The sequence below is a fragment of the Athene cunicularia genome, assembly GCF_003259725.1.
Source record: "Athene cunicularia isolate RWA chromosome 6 unlocalized genomic scaffold, athCun1 chr6_part1, whole genome shotgun sequence".
Lineage (NCBI taxonomy): Eukaryota > Metazoa > Chordata > Aves > Strigiformes > Strigidae > Athene > Athene cunicularia.
Window position 1 is genome coordinate 10570883 of NW_020799105.1, and position 16093 is coordinate 10586975.

The window sequence follows — 16093 nt, forward strand, 5'->3', positions numbered from 1 at the left end:
CAGGCCCGCAGGTGCAGGGGGCTGGCACTCGGGAACTGGAAAGAGCTGGTTGGAGTTTGCACTTTAAGCTCCCGGCTGGGAGGGAGCCGGGGGCTCGGAGCTGGTGCGGGCGCCCGGCGCCGCGGGAGGATGGCTGGGTGGCTGCGGTCCCTCGTGGGAGCCCTGACTCTGCTCGAGGTGGCGGCCGCCCTCAGCTTTCTCCACCATCGCTACGAGGAGATGGTGCAGGCCCTGTTCCGCGTGCAGAGCCAGTGCCCCTACGTCACCCGCATCTACAGCATCGGCCGCAGTGTCGAGGGCCGACACCTCTACGTGCTGGAGTTCAGCGACTACCCGGGCATCCATGAGCCCCGTAAGTATGGGGGGGACGGGGACGGCGATTCGGAGAGGCCAGGCTTCGTCACCACGCTCCTTGCCACGAGGGACTGTTGAGGCATGGGGCGGGGGGTATCTCCCTTTTCAGGCAGGACTCCCAGCGATGCTTGGGTGTCAGGCAGTGCCGGCTCTGGCAGGGACCTCGCAGCCCTCCCAGGGACATGCACCTAAAACACGCATGAATGCAGCGTGCTTGCGTGACCTGCAGCACGGCCTAGGCACGTACTTTGAACGGAGCTCTGATTTTTCAGCGCAAGCTAACATGAGAACCTGGGCAAAACCCTCCCAGCACCCCGCTTGCTTTGCCACCCTCTCCCTCCCAAAACGGCATTGTGCAGACAGGGAGAGGCAGCACCCACCCTCCACCCTTTGCTGCTGTATAGTGGCAGGAGGGAAGAGTTTGGCCTTTCTTCCTCCAGGCCCCAAAACCAGGGGGACAGCGAGCAAGGGATCCCATCAGAGTGGGCTGGGGGCTCCCACCACCCAGCCAACCCCACAGGCTATGCAGTCCCAATGGCCGGCCGGCCTCAGAGATCCCTACCTGCTGCCACGTGGCCCTGTGGAGCCTTGGCAGCAATGGCCCCTTGAGCTGCTGCCTGTGCAGCATGGAGACGCCGCAGAGCCAGACTTTGCTGGCAGCCAAGTGCCTCTGGGGAGCTGAGGGGACCAGCTGGCTCTCCAGGCTGGGGGAATGCACACAGGGCTCCCTCCCTTCCCCACCTTGCGCCCCTGGGCAGAAGATGCGGACAGAGCTCTGCCTGCTTTTTGCAGGATCTTTTGACTTTTCAAATCCTGGCTAGTGTGGTTAAACTCAGGGGCTGACAAGTCCAGGCAACCTAGTCACATGGAAAACTGCTGGCAGTGTGGCAGAGGTGAGTGGGACCCACACCTGTTGCCCCCTCAGCAGAGCAGCTCCCCAAACCCCACAGCATCCCATGCCTGGCAGCAGCTTGTCCAAGGATATGCTGCTCTGGGGGCATGCTGCTCCCCTCCTGCGGCCCAGGGTATCGCCTTCAGGGGTGCTGTGAGGTGGGATGTGAGGCTTCCCGCCCTGACCATCTCCCACCAGCCCTGTTCGGCACAGGGAAGCCTACACAGCACTGAAGACACCTCGGGTACCTCCACAGCATATCAGGGGCTGATTCAGGGCAAGGAGTGAGCAAAGGGCACTGGCAATGCACCACTGGATTTTAGACTTGCAGAACCACAGAGAGCAGCTGGAAGGGCCACAGGAGGTGATGGAGATTTCCCCTGCCCCAGGCAGGCAGCGTGGACCTGCAGCCATGCCTGTAGCATGGACCACCCTCAGGCTGGCACTTTCAGGGTGTAGCATGAGGACTTCAGGAAACTGGACTCCCTTGAAAGTCATGAAATGTATCTCCAAAAAGCAAGCCTAGAGTCACTGGGTTTACGTGCAGTATTAGGGCTTGTGTGTCCACGTGGGTAATGTTTGGGGGTCTGCATATTGAGAAGGGCTGACAAGTCCTGCTACAAATTTGAACAAAGCAGACAAAGAGAATCCCTGCCAAGACCTTATTTTTTTAAATAAAGGCTGAACACATCCCCAGGACTTTTTTATAGTTTTTATAACTGGATTACCTAATTAAATCAGTTCTCATGTCCCTGAAATCTAACCAGGCCAAAACATGTTGGCCACCTGTGGTGTCCTGTGCTGAGGCAAAGCAATCAAAAGATATGGAAAAGCAAAATCTTTTGCCAAAATTAGAATTTTTTTAGAATCTAACTTCAGCACGTCTAGATGCAGTGTCACCTCCCTACACAGCAAAGGTTCAGGGGATTTTGGAAGCAGCACATGGGGCTGTGGTGCCTTTTGCCCCAGGGATCCTGACAGACACTGTACATGGCAGCAGGACGGCACACTGCCACTGCGAATCTGATCACTGCTGGTGGCCAGAAAACTCACAGGGCAATGGGAGTCTCAAGCTCTGGCAAGACGACATTTGTAACAACACCCTATTTTTTCCTCACCTTTTTGTATGAAGGTCAGGCTCTCTCTTTAACTTAATTCCCCTGATGTCTCTCATCCATCCAGCCTGCAATGGGACATTTTGTTTTCCCACAAGTAACTGCTTTAAAAGACCCTCTGGGAAAGCATAAGCTGTCCCTCATGCGTGCTGCCTCTGCTTCAGCAAAGCAGCAAGTCCTGCTCTGAGCACTGTCTGCCTGTGGTCTCTGAGTCTGTATTTTGAGACCTCATTTTAGAAAAGTCAGTGGCAAAAGACCTTTTTGCTCATACTGGAGCTGCCCAAGGGACAGTTTGATCCATATTCAACTCAGACACTAAGGGTTTCTCCAGGCTCTCGTCCCTGTCCCTTGAGGGTGAGGAAGCACCTAAACCCTTTCCTTGGAGGCGGGTAAAGGGGAGGGAGGGAGGAAACTGCTGCTGCTTCCCATGAGCATGGAAGTGAGGGGCTGACAGCCGCAGCCAGAGGCAACTGTGCCCTTCCAGTGAAGGAGCATGGCTCTGCCTGAGACAGGGATTGATTTTATCCTGCAGAGTAATGAAAAGCTCCTTATGCATGCAGAGCCAGGAATGTGCTCTGCTGGTGATAGGCACTGAGAGCAAACTGCAAAAGGCAGAGGTGGGACAAATGGCCTGTCCCCCCGCCACTGCCACCCACCACAGAGCTGGGAGGCCCCAACACCCCAGGGCTCAGGGTGGCAGCAATCCTGCCAGTGCTGCCTGTCCCCAGCCCAAGACCAAACCTCCTCTAAATACATCCTCTTGTGTGCTCCAAAAGGAAGCAGCAACCCTGTGGAAAGCCTGAGCTGTTCCCAAAGATGCTGTAGCAAAATGGAGGGAGTCTATATGAGAAAGATGCCACTTTCCCTTACCGAGGTTTGCATTTTCCAAGGGTAGAGGCCATTTCACACCATTTATTGGAGGTTCCCTGGGCTTGCCCAGGCTCCCTGCAGTAGGAATTGGCTCTTCTGCCCTGTCCAAGCCCTGGCTGATGATGTCACTCTGTTGCTCTCTCCAGTGGAGCCAGAGTTCAAGTATGTTGGGAACATGCATGGGAACGAGGTGCTGGGCCGTGAGCTGCTGCTGCAGCTCTCTGAGTTTCTGTGTGAGGAGTACCGCCGGAGCAACGAGCGGATCACCCGCCTCATCCACGACACGCGCATCCACATCATGCCCTCCATGAACCCCGACGGGTACGAAGTGGCTGCCAAGCAGGTACCAGGCAGCGATCGCCTCCTTCAGCCGGGTAGGGGCAGGAAGCCCTTCAAATCCCTGCGGGATCCCCTTCACCGTGGCTATGGGGAGGGGGCATCCTTCCTTTTCATGCCCTGCCAAATTTGTCCCCCTCAACTGGTGTCACTGCTTCTCACCTCTCATGCCAAGAGCTTGTGCTGTGTGTCCTGCCACAGGTGGCCCTGGCAGGTGTTGAAGGAGGCTTCACACACCTGTCTTACCTGCCCCAGACATCTTTTGTCGCAGGAGGGTCACTGCAAATCCCCTGTCCTAGGCTGGGATAGTGGCAGCTGAATGCCACTATCATGAGCAGACAAGGGACATGAGGGATGGGGTGGGGGGAAGCCTTCTAATCCCCTCCTCCAAAACGTCACCCTTTCCTTTCTCTACTGCTAGACCTCAGGGAGATAGTTTATTCATGGCTCTTTCAGTTGAGGCAAATTGTTTATTTGGCTTGTGCCTTACTCTGTCACCCTGGAAAATTAAGATATTGTTACTGACTTCCCCTGTCTGTACCAATAATCTTTACTGTCCTGACAGCAATAGCACACATGTTGCAATTCAAAGGCACGGAAGCACCGTTATGACGGCCGGTCCCTGCTGCTCTGATACCCAGCCTGCCTGTGCCCACCCTGTATTCACCCCCGTGATGCACCTTTGCCCCACAGGGCCCGGACAGCAACGGGTACTTGACAGGGAGGAACAACGCCAATGGAGTGGACTTGAACCGCAACTTCCCCGACCTCAACACATTCATGTACTACAGTGGGGAAATCAGTGGGCCAAATCACCACATCCCGCTGCCCGACAACTGGAAAAGCCAGGTACCAGTTTGGGATGCTGGAATCCTCTTATAGTGGCTCAGCATGCACACAAATATACTGTCCTTCGGCTTGCACAGTGCTTGTCTCCTTCTCTATGCCTTCTGCATGCAGAGAGATGATATAATCCTGTCCCGTATCACAGCTCACGCCTCTGTCAGGAGATGCTGGCACCATGGCCAGCCTGGGGAGGAGATTGCAATGCATGGGACAGAAGACAGAAGAGGTGGCACGTGCTGGCTAATGCCTACACCTCAGGTTTTGGGGCTGCACCAGGACAGCTGTAGCAGGGTATGCACAGGAGGAGCCTGCTCTGTATATCAGGGCAGGTGGTGGAAAACGGAGGAAGCTGCAAGGACTGAAGCAGGCGCACTGCGGGCCAGGGTCTGATGTGACTGATCATGCTGCAGCCTGTGTGGAGCGACAGCTGGCCCAGAGGTGGCTGAGCTCTTCTTCCTGTCCCCATCCCTCTTCTCCTCACAGGTGGAGCCAGAAACGTTGGCTGTGATCCAGTGGATCAGCAGCTACAACTTTGTGCTCTCAGCCAATTTGCATGGTGGAGCGGTGGTGGCAAATTACCCCTATGACAAGTCTCAGGACCAGCGGTTCAGGAGCCACCGGCGCACAGTCAACACGCCTACCCCTGATGACAAATTGTTTCAGAAGGTGAGCCTGGCCCCAGCAGGCGAGGGCATTCCCGCAGCCCTGGCAGGGTGCAGTGTGCATGAGCTGGCTGGGAGTCTCTGGTCACTGCCTCATGCCGGAGCTGAGCCAAGAAACGTGTTGGAAGTAACTGTTAACAGACTACGGCATTTCTGCCAGCCACAGGCTCGTGAGCCAGGTCAGGGCAGTCCCACTGTGAGCCAGCCCCACCACACAAACAGGCCAGTCTTAATCTTTGGGAGCCCCTTCCTCATCCATGCCCGTGCTTGGGTTCGCTGTAACCCCAGTACCACCAGTGTCTTCAGTACCACCTTGCTCTTCCAGAGCCAGAGCTTGCCCCCAGCTTTGCTTCACCATCACAGGGTTTTTGCTAGAGAGGTCTGTGGGTTTAGCTGGAGGTCTGCTGAGAGCAGGATAAGGGAGGCGGGTGCCCAGGAGGGGCTTGCAGATGATGAAGAATAAGAAATACAACAAAAAGAGCACCAGGAGTGTAGGCAGATGTCAGGGAATGTATCAGTCCGTGCTGCTGATCCTGCTAGTACTAGCCTGTGGTTTTTCTCCATTGTTAAGATGTCCCAGAAAACAGTGCCTTCAGTCACTGCTTCCATTAGGAAACATCCAGCACAAGAAAAAGCAAGTCTGCATTAGAACAGTTAATGAGAAAAATAAGTGTGAGCTGGAGTTCAGCCTTCTCTGGAAGCAGAGGCTGTGCAGGAGCTTGCCAGGACCTGCTGGGAGCAGGGCTGTGCTCATACCCAGATGTAGAGAGGCTGCAGTCTGGGGCGTAGGCTAATGATACCCATATCACCTCAGAAGTCAGAAATGTAGTGAAGTAACTGTTTTCCTGTTGACAGAATGAGATTACACCAGCATCTGAACCATAATACAAAGGTATAGAATTTGCAGTAGAAAATGCAAACACTGGTCTTTCTTAAACTGTGTTTTACACAAAGGAAAGGCTTTGGATGCAGTGGCCCAATTTTAGCCCTGCCTTCATGTCTAAAAATAAGCAGTAATCTTAATAAGGGCAATAAACAAGTTGTTGCTAGAACCAAAAGTTGCCCAAACTCTTTCCTAATCCAAATTCCCTTCATATATATGATATTTTTATCAGCACTGATACTGGTTAGTTTTCCTCACATACCTTCTCCCCCTGTTAGTGCCTCTTGCTGTGTGTGAGGCAGCACCAATGGAGCTGGGTGACCCAGCATGGGCCCAGTGCCCTCTGCTCCCTCTCAGCAGGAGCAGAGCAGAAGCCACCTGTGCCATCAGTGAGCCTCCATCTTGCCAGATTTCTGCTCTTCCTCCTAAACTTTCATCTGCCTACATTTCGTAGAGGTCCTGGACACCTCGTGTTGTATTCCAGAGCAGTAAAATGCAGGAGCTGTCTCCTGTCTGACTTCCCTCCCAATTTCCCCAGCGAAGCCTGTGCAGGAGGGATGATGTTTTGCCCAGAGCCAGGCAGGGTCCCTAGCTACATGGTGCTGGAGCAGTGACCACCAGCTGCTCTCTCTCTAGCTGGCCAAGACCTACTCATATGCCCACAGCTGGATGCACCGTGGCTGGAACTGCGGGGACTACTTTGCCGATGGCATCACAAATGGGGCATCCTGGTACTCGCTCAGCAAAGGTAAGGGCTGGGCAGGTGAGCACCACCCACAGCAAGGTGTTGAGCTGAGTAGAGGTGAAAGGATAGATGAGAAAACTCAGAACAAGATGGGTTGGAGAAGGGCTGGGGCAATAGCACTGTGCCCTTTACTAGACATCATTCTGGTGTCTGCATCTGAGACCAAGAAATGGCTTGGGAAGACTGGAAGTGGCTTGGGAAAGAACCACAGAAACAGCCAAGGTCTGCAGAGACCTACTGTGTGCTGCTGGACAAGGGAAGCATTAATCTGTTAGTGTATTTGAAAATGCTATGGCATAACTCCATCAAGACCCAAGACCAAAGGGAAGACATTTCTTGTAGCTGTTGGCTCATGAAAAGTCTAATTAAAAAAGGCATGATGAGAAACTGAAAATCAGCAAATTAGACTAGAAGAAAAATTTAAGAGGAACTGGAAAGAGATATATAGCCCCTGTAGTACCAAACCTCCATGAGCTTCTGAAGGCAGAGTGGTGGATGATCCAGCTGAAGGAGAGAGTCGGGCAGCCACAAGGGGAGGGGGCTGCATGGGGGGAGAAGGCTCTAGTTGTGCTGTCATGCAGGGAGGAGGCAGTACGTGCAGAGTGAAGAGGGAGAGTAGGACAGTTCTGGTGAAATACAGATAGGGGGCAGGATGCCTGGGACACAAGAGTGGGGAGGGAAGGGGGGCCATTCCCCTGGCCACAAGGTTCTCTTCCAGGCATGCAGGACTTCAATTACCTCTACACCAACTGCTTTGAAATCACCCTGGAGCTGAGCTGCAATAAGTTCCCACCTGAGCAGGACCTGGAACGGCAATGGATGGCCAACCGGGAGGCCCTTGTTGCTTTCATTGAAGAGGTAAGGGGCCAGTCCTGAGACCCACACCCTTCTGCAGGCCACCATTGGCCCTGATGATCGGGGACCAGTAGGCACTAGGGAGGTGGTCATGGAACTCACTGGGTGCTCTTGGTGGCCTTTGAGGAGGCTGTTGTGTCCTAGACTGGCTCTGCTGGGGGGAACCAGGAGAGACAAGGATCTGGAGAAAGGTGGGTTTGTCCCCAGAGCTCTGCCCTCCTCCAGTGCTTGGCAATACCCTCGTGAGTGAAGGAGGGTCCTTGACCCAGCAGTCTGTCTCCCTCCCTGCAGGTTCACCAGGGCATCAAAGGGATGGTGTCAGATGAGAACAACAACGGCATTGCAGGAGCAGTGATTTCTGTCCAGGGAATCAGCCATGACATCACCTCTGGTGGGTTGTCAGTCCCCTTGCATGCTGTCCCTTTTGGATACAGCCTCTCAGAGGCTATCTGGGCATGTGGGAGTAGGTTAGCAGACAAGGCTGTAATATGTGTGGCCAGCGTGGTCTACTTCCCAAGAGAACTAACTGTGAGAAATGTGCCTGTGCATCCTGGCCCAGGGAATGCTTAGGAAAGCTTATGAAAGAAAGATGTGAGAACTGGAACACAAACCTTATTGTAAAGTACTTCAGAGTCAGCTCCGATTTTACCTGAAGGAAATACATTTGTATATAACCAAAGAGAAGATTGAGGAAAAATCTACTCAAGTAGATAGTAGCTGGTAATAAAGAGCACGATGGCAGAACAATATGAAAGATTGAAAGTTCAAGCCAGACAAATTTAGCCTGAGAATGAAGTGCCACTTTAGTTTATCCAAGCTGTGGTGGTTTCTCATTTGCTCCTTTTCATAAACACCCTTTTCCAGCTGGACCAGAAATTAGACTGGCTGCAGAAAACAGCTGATATTCCAGCTCTTTAGAGGTCAGGCTGTCAAATCATCAGAACTCCTTCTGGCCACAGGTCTGTGACTCAGTAACACTCTAATGTTTGGCACTTACTATGCCAACCTGTATAGGAAGGTGGAGTATGCAGGAGGTCACAATCAGAGTCACTGGCTGCAAAAGAGCCCTCTGAGGTCTCCTGTCCAACCTCCTGCCTGGAGCAGGACTGTCCCCAACATTGGTTCTGATCAGCCATTGCTCCCTCCAGCTGACTCTCACTGATCCTCAAGATGGAGATTTCACAGCCTCCCTGCTGTCCTGTGCCAGGGCTGCACCACCTTCACAGTAAAGCTGTGCTCCCTGATACACCCTGAAACTCTCAAGCAGCCATCTGTGGCTGCTGCCCCTCTTGTATTGCCTGGCACTGCTCCGAGGAGTTTGGTCCCATCACCTTTGTAGCTGCCCTTTAAGTAACTGTTGGCTGTGAGCAGATCCCCCTCGGCCTCCTCCCAGCCAGGCTGAGCCCGCCCAGGTCCCCCAGCTCTGCCCGTGGGGGCTGAGCTCTCCCTGTGGGTCAAGAGCTGTGGTTCTCCCATATCTCTCTTGACCTGGGGGCACCAAAACTGGACACGGTATCCAAGTGCAGCCTCCCTGGGGCTGAATGAAGGGAGAAAATTCTTCCCTTTGACCTGCCAACCACCCTCCCTGTTTTCCCTTGGGAGCCCCTGACTCATGTGTCTCACTCATTCCAGTTAGCCCCACCTAAGCCAAAATAACTCAGGCTGCCTGTAATGATTACTCAAATCTGCAATACCCGTCCAGTTCCATAGATGGGAATATACTCAAATTATCGAAGTAATCCATAATGTGCTGCTGTCCCCTGTCCCTAACTGCACCAGTACAGTCTTATCAAAGGGCTCCTGGGGCTTCCTTTATACAGAGAGAATCAGGGAGCAGCTGAACTGATGAGCAATTAAAACTCTGCTGATAACCCAAATGTGGCAAAATTGTATATGACAGGACTTAGAGAGTGCATTATGCATAAGGAGTCAGACTGGACCTGTGATTGCCCTTAGATCTGCTGTCGTCTGACTGGTGAGCGCTCAGATTTGCAGCCTCCCTGCACAGGCAGAGCCAACGCCACTGTACTGTCCCCTTTCATTTGATATTTACTTGCAGACTGACCTCTACTCTGTGGCACTAATGAGACATGACTTGCGGTCTACCAGTGTGAATCCAGCCTTGCAGTAGCCAGCAGATTTGGAAGGCAGGCCAAAAATTGCCTGGGTTTTGAAGGCTACACATCCTCGAGGAAGTACACTCAGCAAGACCTACTGCAATATCTTTTGCTCCGCTCCCTGTGCATCCTGAGTGCTTTCTCTTTCCACCTTGTGTTCCAGGTGATATGGGGGATTATTTCCGGCTGCTGCTGCCTGGCACTTACACTGTCACAGCCTCTGCAGAGGGGTACCAGCCCCAGACGGTGACAATAACAGTGGGCCCAGCTGCACCTTCACTGGTGAGTCAGGCTGCATAGTCATGAAGGTGTCTCAAAATGTGTTCATCCCAGGTAGAAGAAATTCAGTGGCAGATGTCTAGTGAGCAGTAGAGAAAGAAGATGGGATGTAGAGCATTGCCAGTGGTTACAGGCTCTCTGCTTTGGCAGACACAGCTCATAGAGAGGGACAGAGTGAAGGCAATGTCCTGTGCCTCTTGATTCCTTACTGAGGGCTTGCAACAGCACTGGGCTGCAGTGCCCACTCCTGTGTGTCCCTCTGCCTCTTGGCTAAGGGGAAAGCCCCTGGCTGGCTGGCTGGGGCTGCTGCTCTTTAGCTGTCCCTCCATCCTCCTCACTCTCCAGGACATGATGAATGATGATGTGGAGACAGCATCTGTTCCCTGAGGCTCTGTTACCGCCTGGCTCTATGGGTTTCAGTGCTCTGCTATCATCTGCATCCTGCCTGGGACCAAACACATTATCATACTTGTAGCTAGAGGCTGAAGTCTGCCTTTTTTTCTGCTGGGAGCACCCAAGGCATATGAGAACCGTGTGCCAACAAAGAATGGCCAAGTACCTTTGGGATATGAAGTGCTCTGGATACCAGTGTGTCCCCTACAGCGCCTTTCTGAGGGCAAGGCTGGACAGCTAGAAATTGGTTATAAAAACAGTGATTGGTGATTCCTGCCCCTGCTGTTGCCTTGTGAACATGGTGGGACTGCAGATGCAGCCTTCTTTAAGGACCAACAAGAACCCCCTGGCTGCAACATCCTGGCACATCATTTGCTTCACTGGTCAGGCTCTGCCATAAATACACTGTGGTGGTTCTCCCACCCTCCTTCTCTTCATCCCACCCTACTGAGCCTCTGAAGTTCTTCCAGAGTTGCCATTTTCTCAGGATTAGAAACCTTCTAATTTTCATCCTAAATTTATTTATGGTCAGTTTATCCCTATTTGTTCTTATGCCAATGCTGTGCTTTAAATACATCAGGGAATAAATACCAGGGAAGAAGAGGAGCTATTTATAGAGAGCTGTCAAGCCCAGTCCTAGCCTTTGTTTTGCTCTTTGGCTTTTCTTTTTTAAATAGATTTTCCTTTTACCATGTTACTGTAGAAGACTGATTTGTTCCCTGATGGTCTGATTTTTGCAGATCTCCCCCCACAGCAGCCCTCCTGTCCCCATTTCCCTCTGCCCCTGCAGCATTTCCCATACCCACCGTTCACCCCATCCCTCCCCCAGAAAGTCCACACAGCCCCATTCCAGTTTGTCTTTTCTGTATGGCCTCCCCTTCCCCATTTCTCTGATGCTGTGTCCTGCATGCTTCTTGACCCCTTCTCCTTGTACCTGCTTGCATGGCTATAGTGGATGGCAGTTTCTTTCCTGGATTTTTTTTGTCTGGATCTACTGAAAGCACTGGTTGCTGAAAGACTGCTTAAGCAGGATGCAGCTAACGAGATGCAATTGAAAAAGGACTGTTTTAAACCATCCTGTGTATTAAATATTCACAGAGATGCAAAGCAATGCTATTTCTCTACTCTCTTGTGAGAAGAGATGAAGATCACAATTCAGTCCCTCGCCTTTCACAGCTCATCTTATAAGGACATCATATCGCCACAGGAGCAACTCTGCATAAGAAATGTAGCTGATTGTTGGTACAACAATTCCACAGGAAAAAAAATAAAATGTTCCCAGCTCATTTAAGAACTGACTTCCCATTGTATTGTAATACTAGCTAAGGCCTGTTATTGCTTGTCTTGGCCAAAGAGTCAGCTTTGAAGGCTAGCAGCAGAGGCATGTCCTGCAGACCCCTGAGCCAGCAGAGCATGCACCGTGTTACACGATTATTTTTGTTCTTTCTTCAGGTGCATTTCCAGCTCAAACAAGATGTGGTGAGGAAGCCCCTGGAGCGTAAAGCCTCAGGCACACGCATGAACAACAAAGCCCTTCAGAAGAAGGTAGTGCCAAGAGCCACCCGCCGGGGGACCCAAAGATGAGGACAGCTCACTTGGCTGAGAGCTGAGGGAAGCCATTTATATGAGGCCTGGCTGATGACTCCAGCCAGTGAACTTTCCAACAGTCCAGCATGAAGCTAGCCCAAATTATTAGGTTATTAAACGAGGAAGTATTTAATCCCTGAGAAAATCGTGAAGTCATTCACAACAAAATGTGCCTGGGCCACAGTTCCCCAGGCAGTGTGTCTGTAGCTGCTGAGCTTTTCTCTTGCACTCACTCCATATTGGAGAGCTCTGCTCCCTTTATTCCTGGACTCAGTTGCTATAGCCCACATGAGATAGACACTAGAGCATACCAGGGAGAATTAATCCAGTCCCTAGTCTTTAGTTGCTGCACTCACAGTCTGGGCACGTGAATCCTGGCACTGGTACTCTGGGTGCAAATGCCATGCTTCTCCCTCAGATAAGGACGCTTGCTGCCTGTAGACCCTGAAGTTAGCAGGAGGTCAGTTTTAAAGCAATCAGTGATGTGTCCAACTCTGAATACAGTTTGTCCCACACACGGCAGGGCTATTGCTGGTTGGTAACACCACAAGTCAGAATGCAGCACTGGGAGGTGGTGGTCCAAGGTCATCTCCTGGCTAATGTCACATTTGTCTTGATGTGCAGATGGGACTTTCTGGTAGCTGGTTTGGATTATTTGTAGTCAGACAGGCTCAAATGATACACACTGGTCAAAGCCAAGGATTATCCCATCTCCTTATGTCTTCAGACCCAAACCAGATGGCTCACTGCCTTCTGGTCTGCTTTAGCCAACACAAACTATTAGTTGGAGCACAGGAGCAACTAGGTGAGGTCTGGCAACTGGTGATGCATAGTTGATCTGATGTTCCTTTGAGAGAAATACCCTGAACCTTGGTCTTGTCAATGTGCAACAGGAAGGTGGATGCTTGATGCTGGCAGTGTGTTGTGCAGGTGCAGCACAAGCCATGTGAGTTGTAATTGCATTAGGGAAAACATGATCCATAGTTCAGTGAGGTGGGGTACTAAAGGCTGGGCCTTAAAATGCTGCTTAGGCTGCCTGAGCAGGTGTGGAGTGGAAGCAAGAGTAGAAACAAATCTGGTTATTTACATGGTAAAAATAGGCAGGCAAAACCTTTCTAGCATTCTTCATAGAAAATAACTCCAGAGGGATAAACAGTCCCTCCAATGTGCTCTAGAGATTTCTTTTTGCTTGGCTGGTTATCCTAATCTCCCCCATACAGCCCTCCATTGTACTGTCTCTCTCCATGTCTCAAGCCTGTCCAGAAAGTGTCCGCCAGATATCCCCTTTCTCCTCCTCTTTTGCAAACATCTCTTCATCTCTTGTGAGCAACCTCTACCACCCTACTGCATAGGCAATATTCTGTACTTCATCCCTCACTGTCACCTCCTCCTCCATCTCTGCTATAAGATGCTAGTGGCATTTTCAGCCCTAGCATCACACACGCACTCTTGTAGCTCTGTCTGCTGACAGAAGCTGTTTCTCTGTCATGCCTGTTCTTGGAAAGGCAGAGCAAATTGTCCCTTGCAAGGTATTTATACAGGCTATTGTAAAAAAAATGCCAGGAATGGTAGTGCACTTAACTGTGGCTGTGGGTGATTTCAGTTTGCAGAGGCCAGTGTGGGCTGGAGGCACTGGCCAATTCCACATTCACAACAAAAGCTGAATTCAGATTCTCTCATTTTTTATCATTCAGTGGCAGAAGGAAATGAAAAAAGATGGTGAGACTAAGATGTTCAGACTCCTGTGTGTTTTAACACCTCTTCCCCTGGCCAAGCCCAGCAGCATCACTCCAGATGCTGGACCCTCCTGTCTGAAGCCACGTGTCAGTGCACATTCACCCAAAAGATTTCCTGGTGGATGTACAGGCAGGATGAGGGAGACCATCCTGTGTCCCACAGCTTTGGCCACAAGCAGCATGAAGAAGGGTCTGCTGTTAACCATGTGTCTGACCCATATGCAAGAAGATACTGCTGCCCCAAACACAGCACTAGCTCAGCTGGCTGAGCTAACCACTCACCTCTGAGGATGTGTATGAAGCTGAGAGCAACGAAAGGGCTCCCAAGGAGCAGCCTTCAATTGGCTAATTCAACTAGGCAGTCCCTGGACTGGATGATGCTCAGCCTGCACAGAGCTGCCTATGCCACCTGCATCCCAGCAGTGTCACAGGTCCCCTTGCTGAGCCTACTGGCTGCAGGGTGCTCTCATGTTGCCCTCTTGTGGTCCTAGAAAATGTAGGACCATCTCAATTCCCCTTACTTTCCAGGGCAGAGTCAGAGGACCGGGATTTTTCTCTAGCACAGGACAGCCAGCCCAGGAGGCCACATCACTCACCCTCACAGGCTGCTTATGGGGTTGGCAGTGCAGCAGCAAAATTAGAGTCTCGGTCACAAGCTTTTTCCCCTACAAGAGGATTCCTGTGACATGTAACTTTCTGGAAGAAGGGCTGGGATTTGTCCAGCTCATTCTCCTCCCAGCTCTGAATATTTTTGTGTTGAACAGTTTGGGAAAGCTCCACTTGGCCATGGCCAAGCTGTCCACGTGAAAACATGGTTACAAAATGTTTCTGAGGCAGCACTCTCTTAAGCACGTCTCTGAAAGGCTTGCCATGAACTTAGCCCCCAGTGTTGCAAGAAGTGTGGGCTAAAACCAGCGTTAAACCTTTGGACATAACATCTGCAGCACAGTGGTTTCATGTTCTTTTGAAGCTCCAGTCAAGGCAAAAGCAGCTAACAGGTTTGTATCAGAAGACACAGCAAACCGCCCCATCCTCTCTGGGACAGTCAAGATTTTGTAGGCCTCTTCCTCTATCCTATGTCCTTCTTCTAAGCTGAACAGTCCTTGCCTACACAGTTGTTCACTGTGCAGTCTGTTCCCATACCTCTGAGCATCCTTACTGCCTGCCTCCAAACCTTCTTCCATTCTTTTACCCTTTCTGAAATAAGGGGACCAGAACTGTATGCAGACACTGGAGAAACATGTAAACAAAGTGAAGCCAGGTCTGGAAGAATGAACCAAAACTCTTACAAGCAAAACTGTGAAGATCTTGGGATAAACAGAAACCCCAGTGAGGAGGGTAGATAGGACTCTGTGCATGCAATGCGTGCTGCTTTCTGTGGCTGTCATGGAGGAGACAGAAAAAGTGAAAACAGAAATAACTGAACTCAAATAATATTGAGGCAGCTTTTCTGGGGAAGTCAGCAGAGGAGAGCTGGTCATGGCAGTGACCTGAAAGGCTGTAGGAGGGATTGGGATGATGAAAAATGCTCAAAACCTGTCTTGGCAGCCAAGAACAGCAGAAATTCTGAGTCAGAGGACAACATCTAGAGCCCTGTGGCAGGGGTTGGCATACATTCTTCAGCTCCACCAAGCTGTATACAAGCATCTGTACCTGTGGGGAAGAGAGCACCCAGCTCCCTGTGCAGGTTCAGGCCCTCTGTCGCAGGAATCGTGCCATACCAGCAGTGTAGGTCCCGGCCTCAGGAGAGCAGACAGGGAGTCAGCACCCAGCCAGTTCACCTACTGACAGGACTCCGACAGCAGCGCGTGCGACGCACTCTGCACACCCTGCTCCTGGCAAGCCATGCTGGGATCTCGGTGGTTGCTATGGAGAAGTATAGCTAAATGCACAAACAAGTGCCAAACGGTGGTGAGTGCTCTGGGGGCTGAGAGAGACGGCGCTTTACAGTGTGTTGCTGAGGGATGGTATCCCTTAGGGCATGGAGGCTTTTTTTGGATGTGATGCACAAACTGGCCCTCCCTGTCACGTTTTTCTGCCAGGGAGCTATTTGTTTTTCTCCATCTTGGTGCTCTGGCATGATCTTACAGTGTATCTAAGCAGCCAAGCCAGCTCCTAGCAGCAAAACTGAGACTGCACCAGATGGACAGCACAGATCCGCTCGTCAGCTGCTGCCAAAGATGAAGCCCACGAGGCAGCGAGAGGCTCCCAGGAGAAGGCAACCGCGGGGAAGGGGAGCCCCGGCGCTTCTCCTTCTGCGGGCTCAGCGCTCTGTAGGGAAGAAGCCGAAGAGGGTTTGCCCCGGCAGCGCCTGTGCTGCTCCGCGCCGGGCCATGGGTGCTCTGCCAGCACCCGCTAGCAGGGCTGCCCGGCGCGCAGCTGCTGTGCCCGGCCCGGTGGCTACGGGGGCGGCTGCACCCCAC

General features: G+C 51.8%; 1 protein-coding gene across 1 annotated transcript; it reads left to right on the top strand.

Annotated features, from left to right (window-relative positions):
* The first annotated feature begins 9 nt into the window (after positions 1 to 9).
* CPN1 (carboxypeptidase N subunit 1) lies at positions 10 to 12072 on the top strand. Its single transcript, XM_026851285.1, has 9 exons — positions 10 to 352; positions 3378 to 3574; positions 4261 to 4416; positions 4897 to 5079; positions 6595 to 6706; positions 7422 to 7561; positions 7850 to 7949; positions 9839 to 9957; positions 11800 to 12072. Exons 1-9 carry the CDS (start codon positions 130 to 132, stop codon positions 11929 to 11931), a joined length of 1362 nt encoding a protein of 453 aa, XP_026707086.1. The 5' UTR covers positions 10 to 129; the 3' UTR covers positions 11932 to 12072.
* Positions 12073 to 16093: the final 4021 nt, after the last annotated feature.

Coding starts and splice junctions, on each gene's coding strand:
- CPN1 (XM_026851285.1), top strand. CDS start 130: ATGGCTGGGTGGCTGCGGTCCCTCGTGGGAGCCCTGACTCTGCTCGAG. Junction 353..3,377: donor CCCGGGCATCCATGAGCCCC/GTAAGTATGGGG, acceptor TGCTCTCTCCAG/TGGAGCCAGAGTTCAAGTAT. Junction 3,575..4,260: donor ACGAAGTGGCTGCCAAGCAG/GTACCAGGCAGC, acceptor TTTGCCCCACAG/GGCCCGGACAGCAACGGGTA.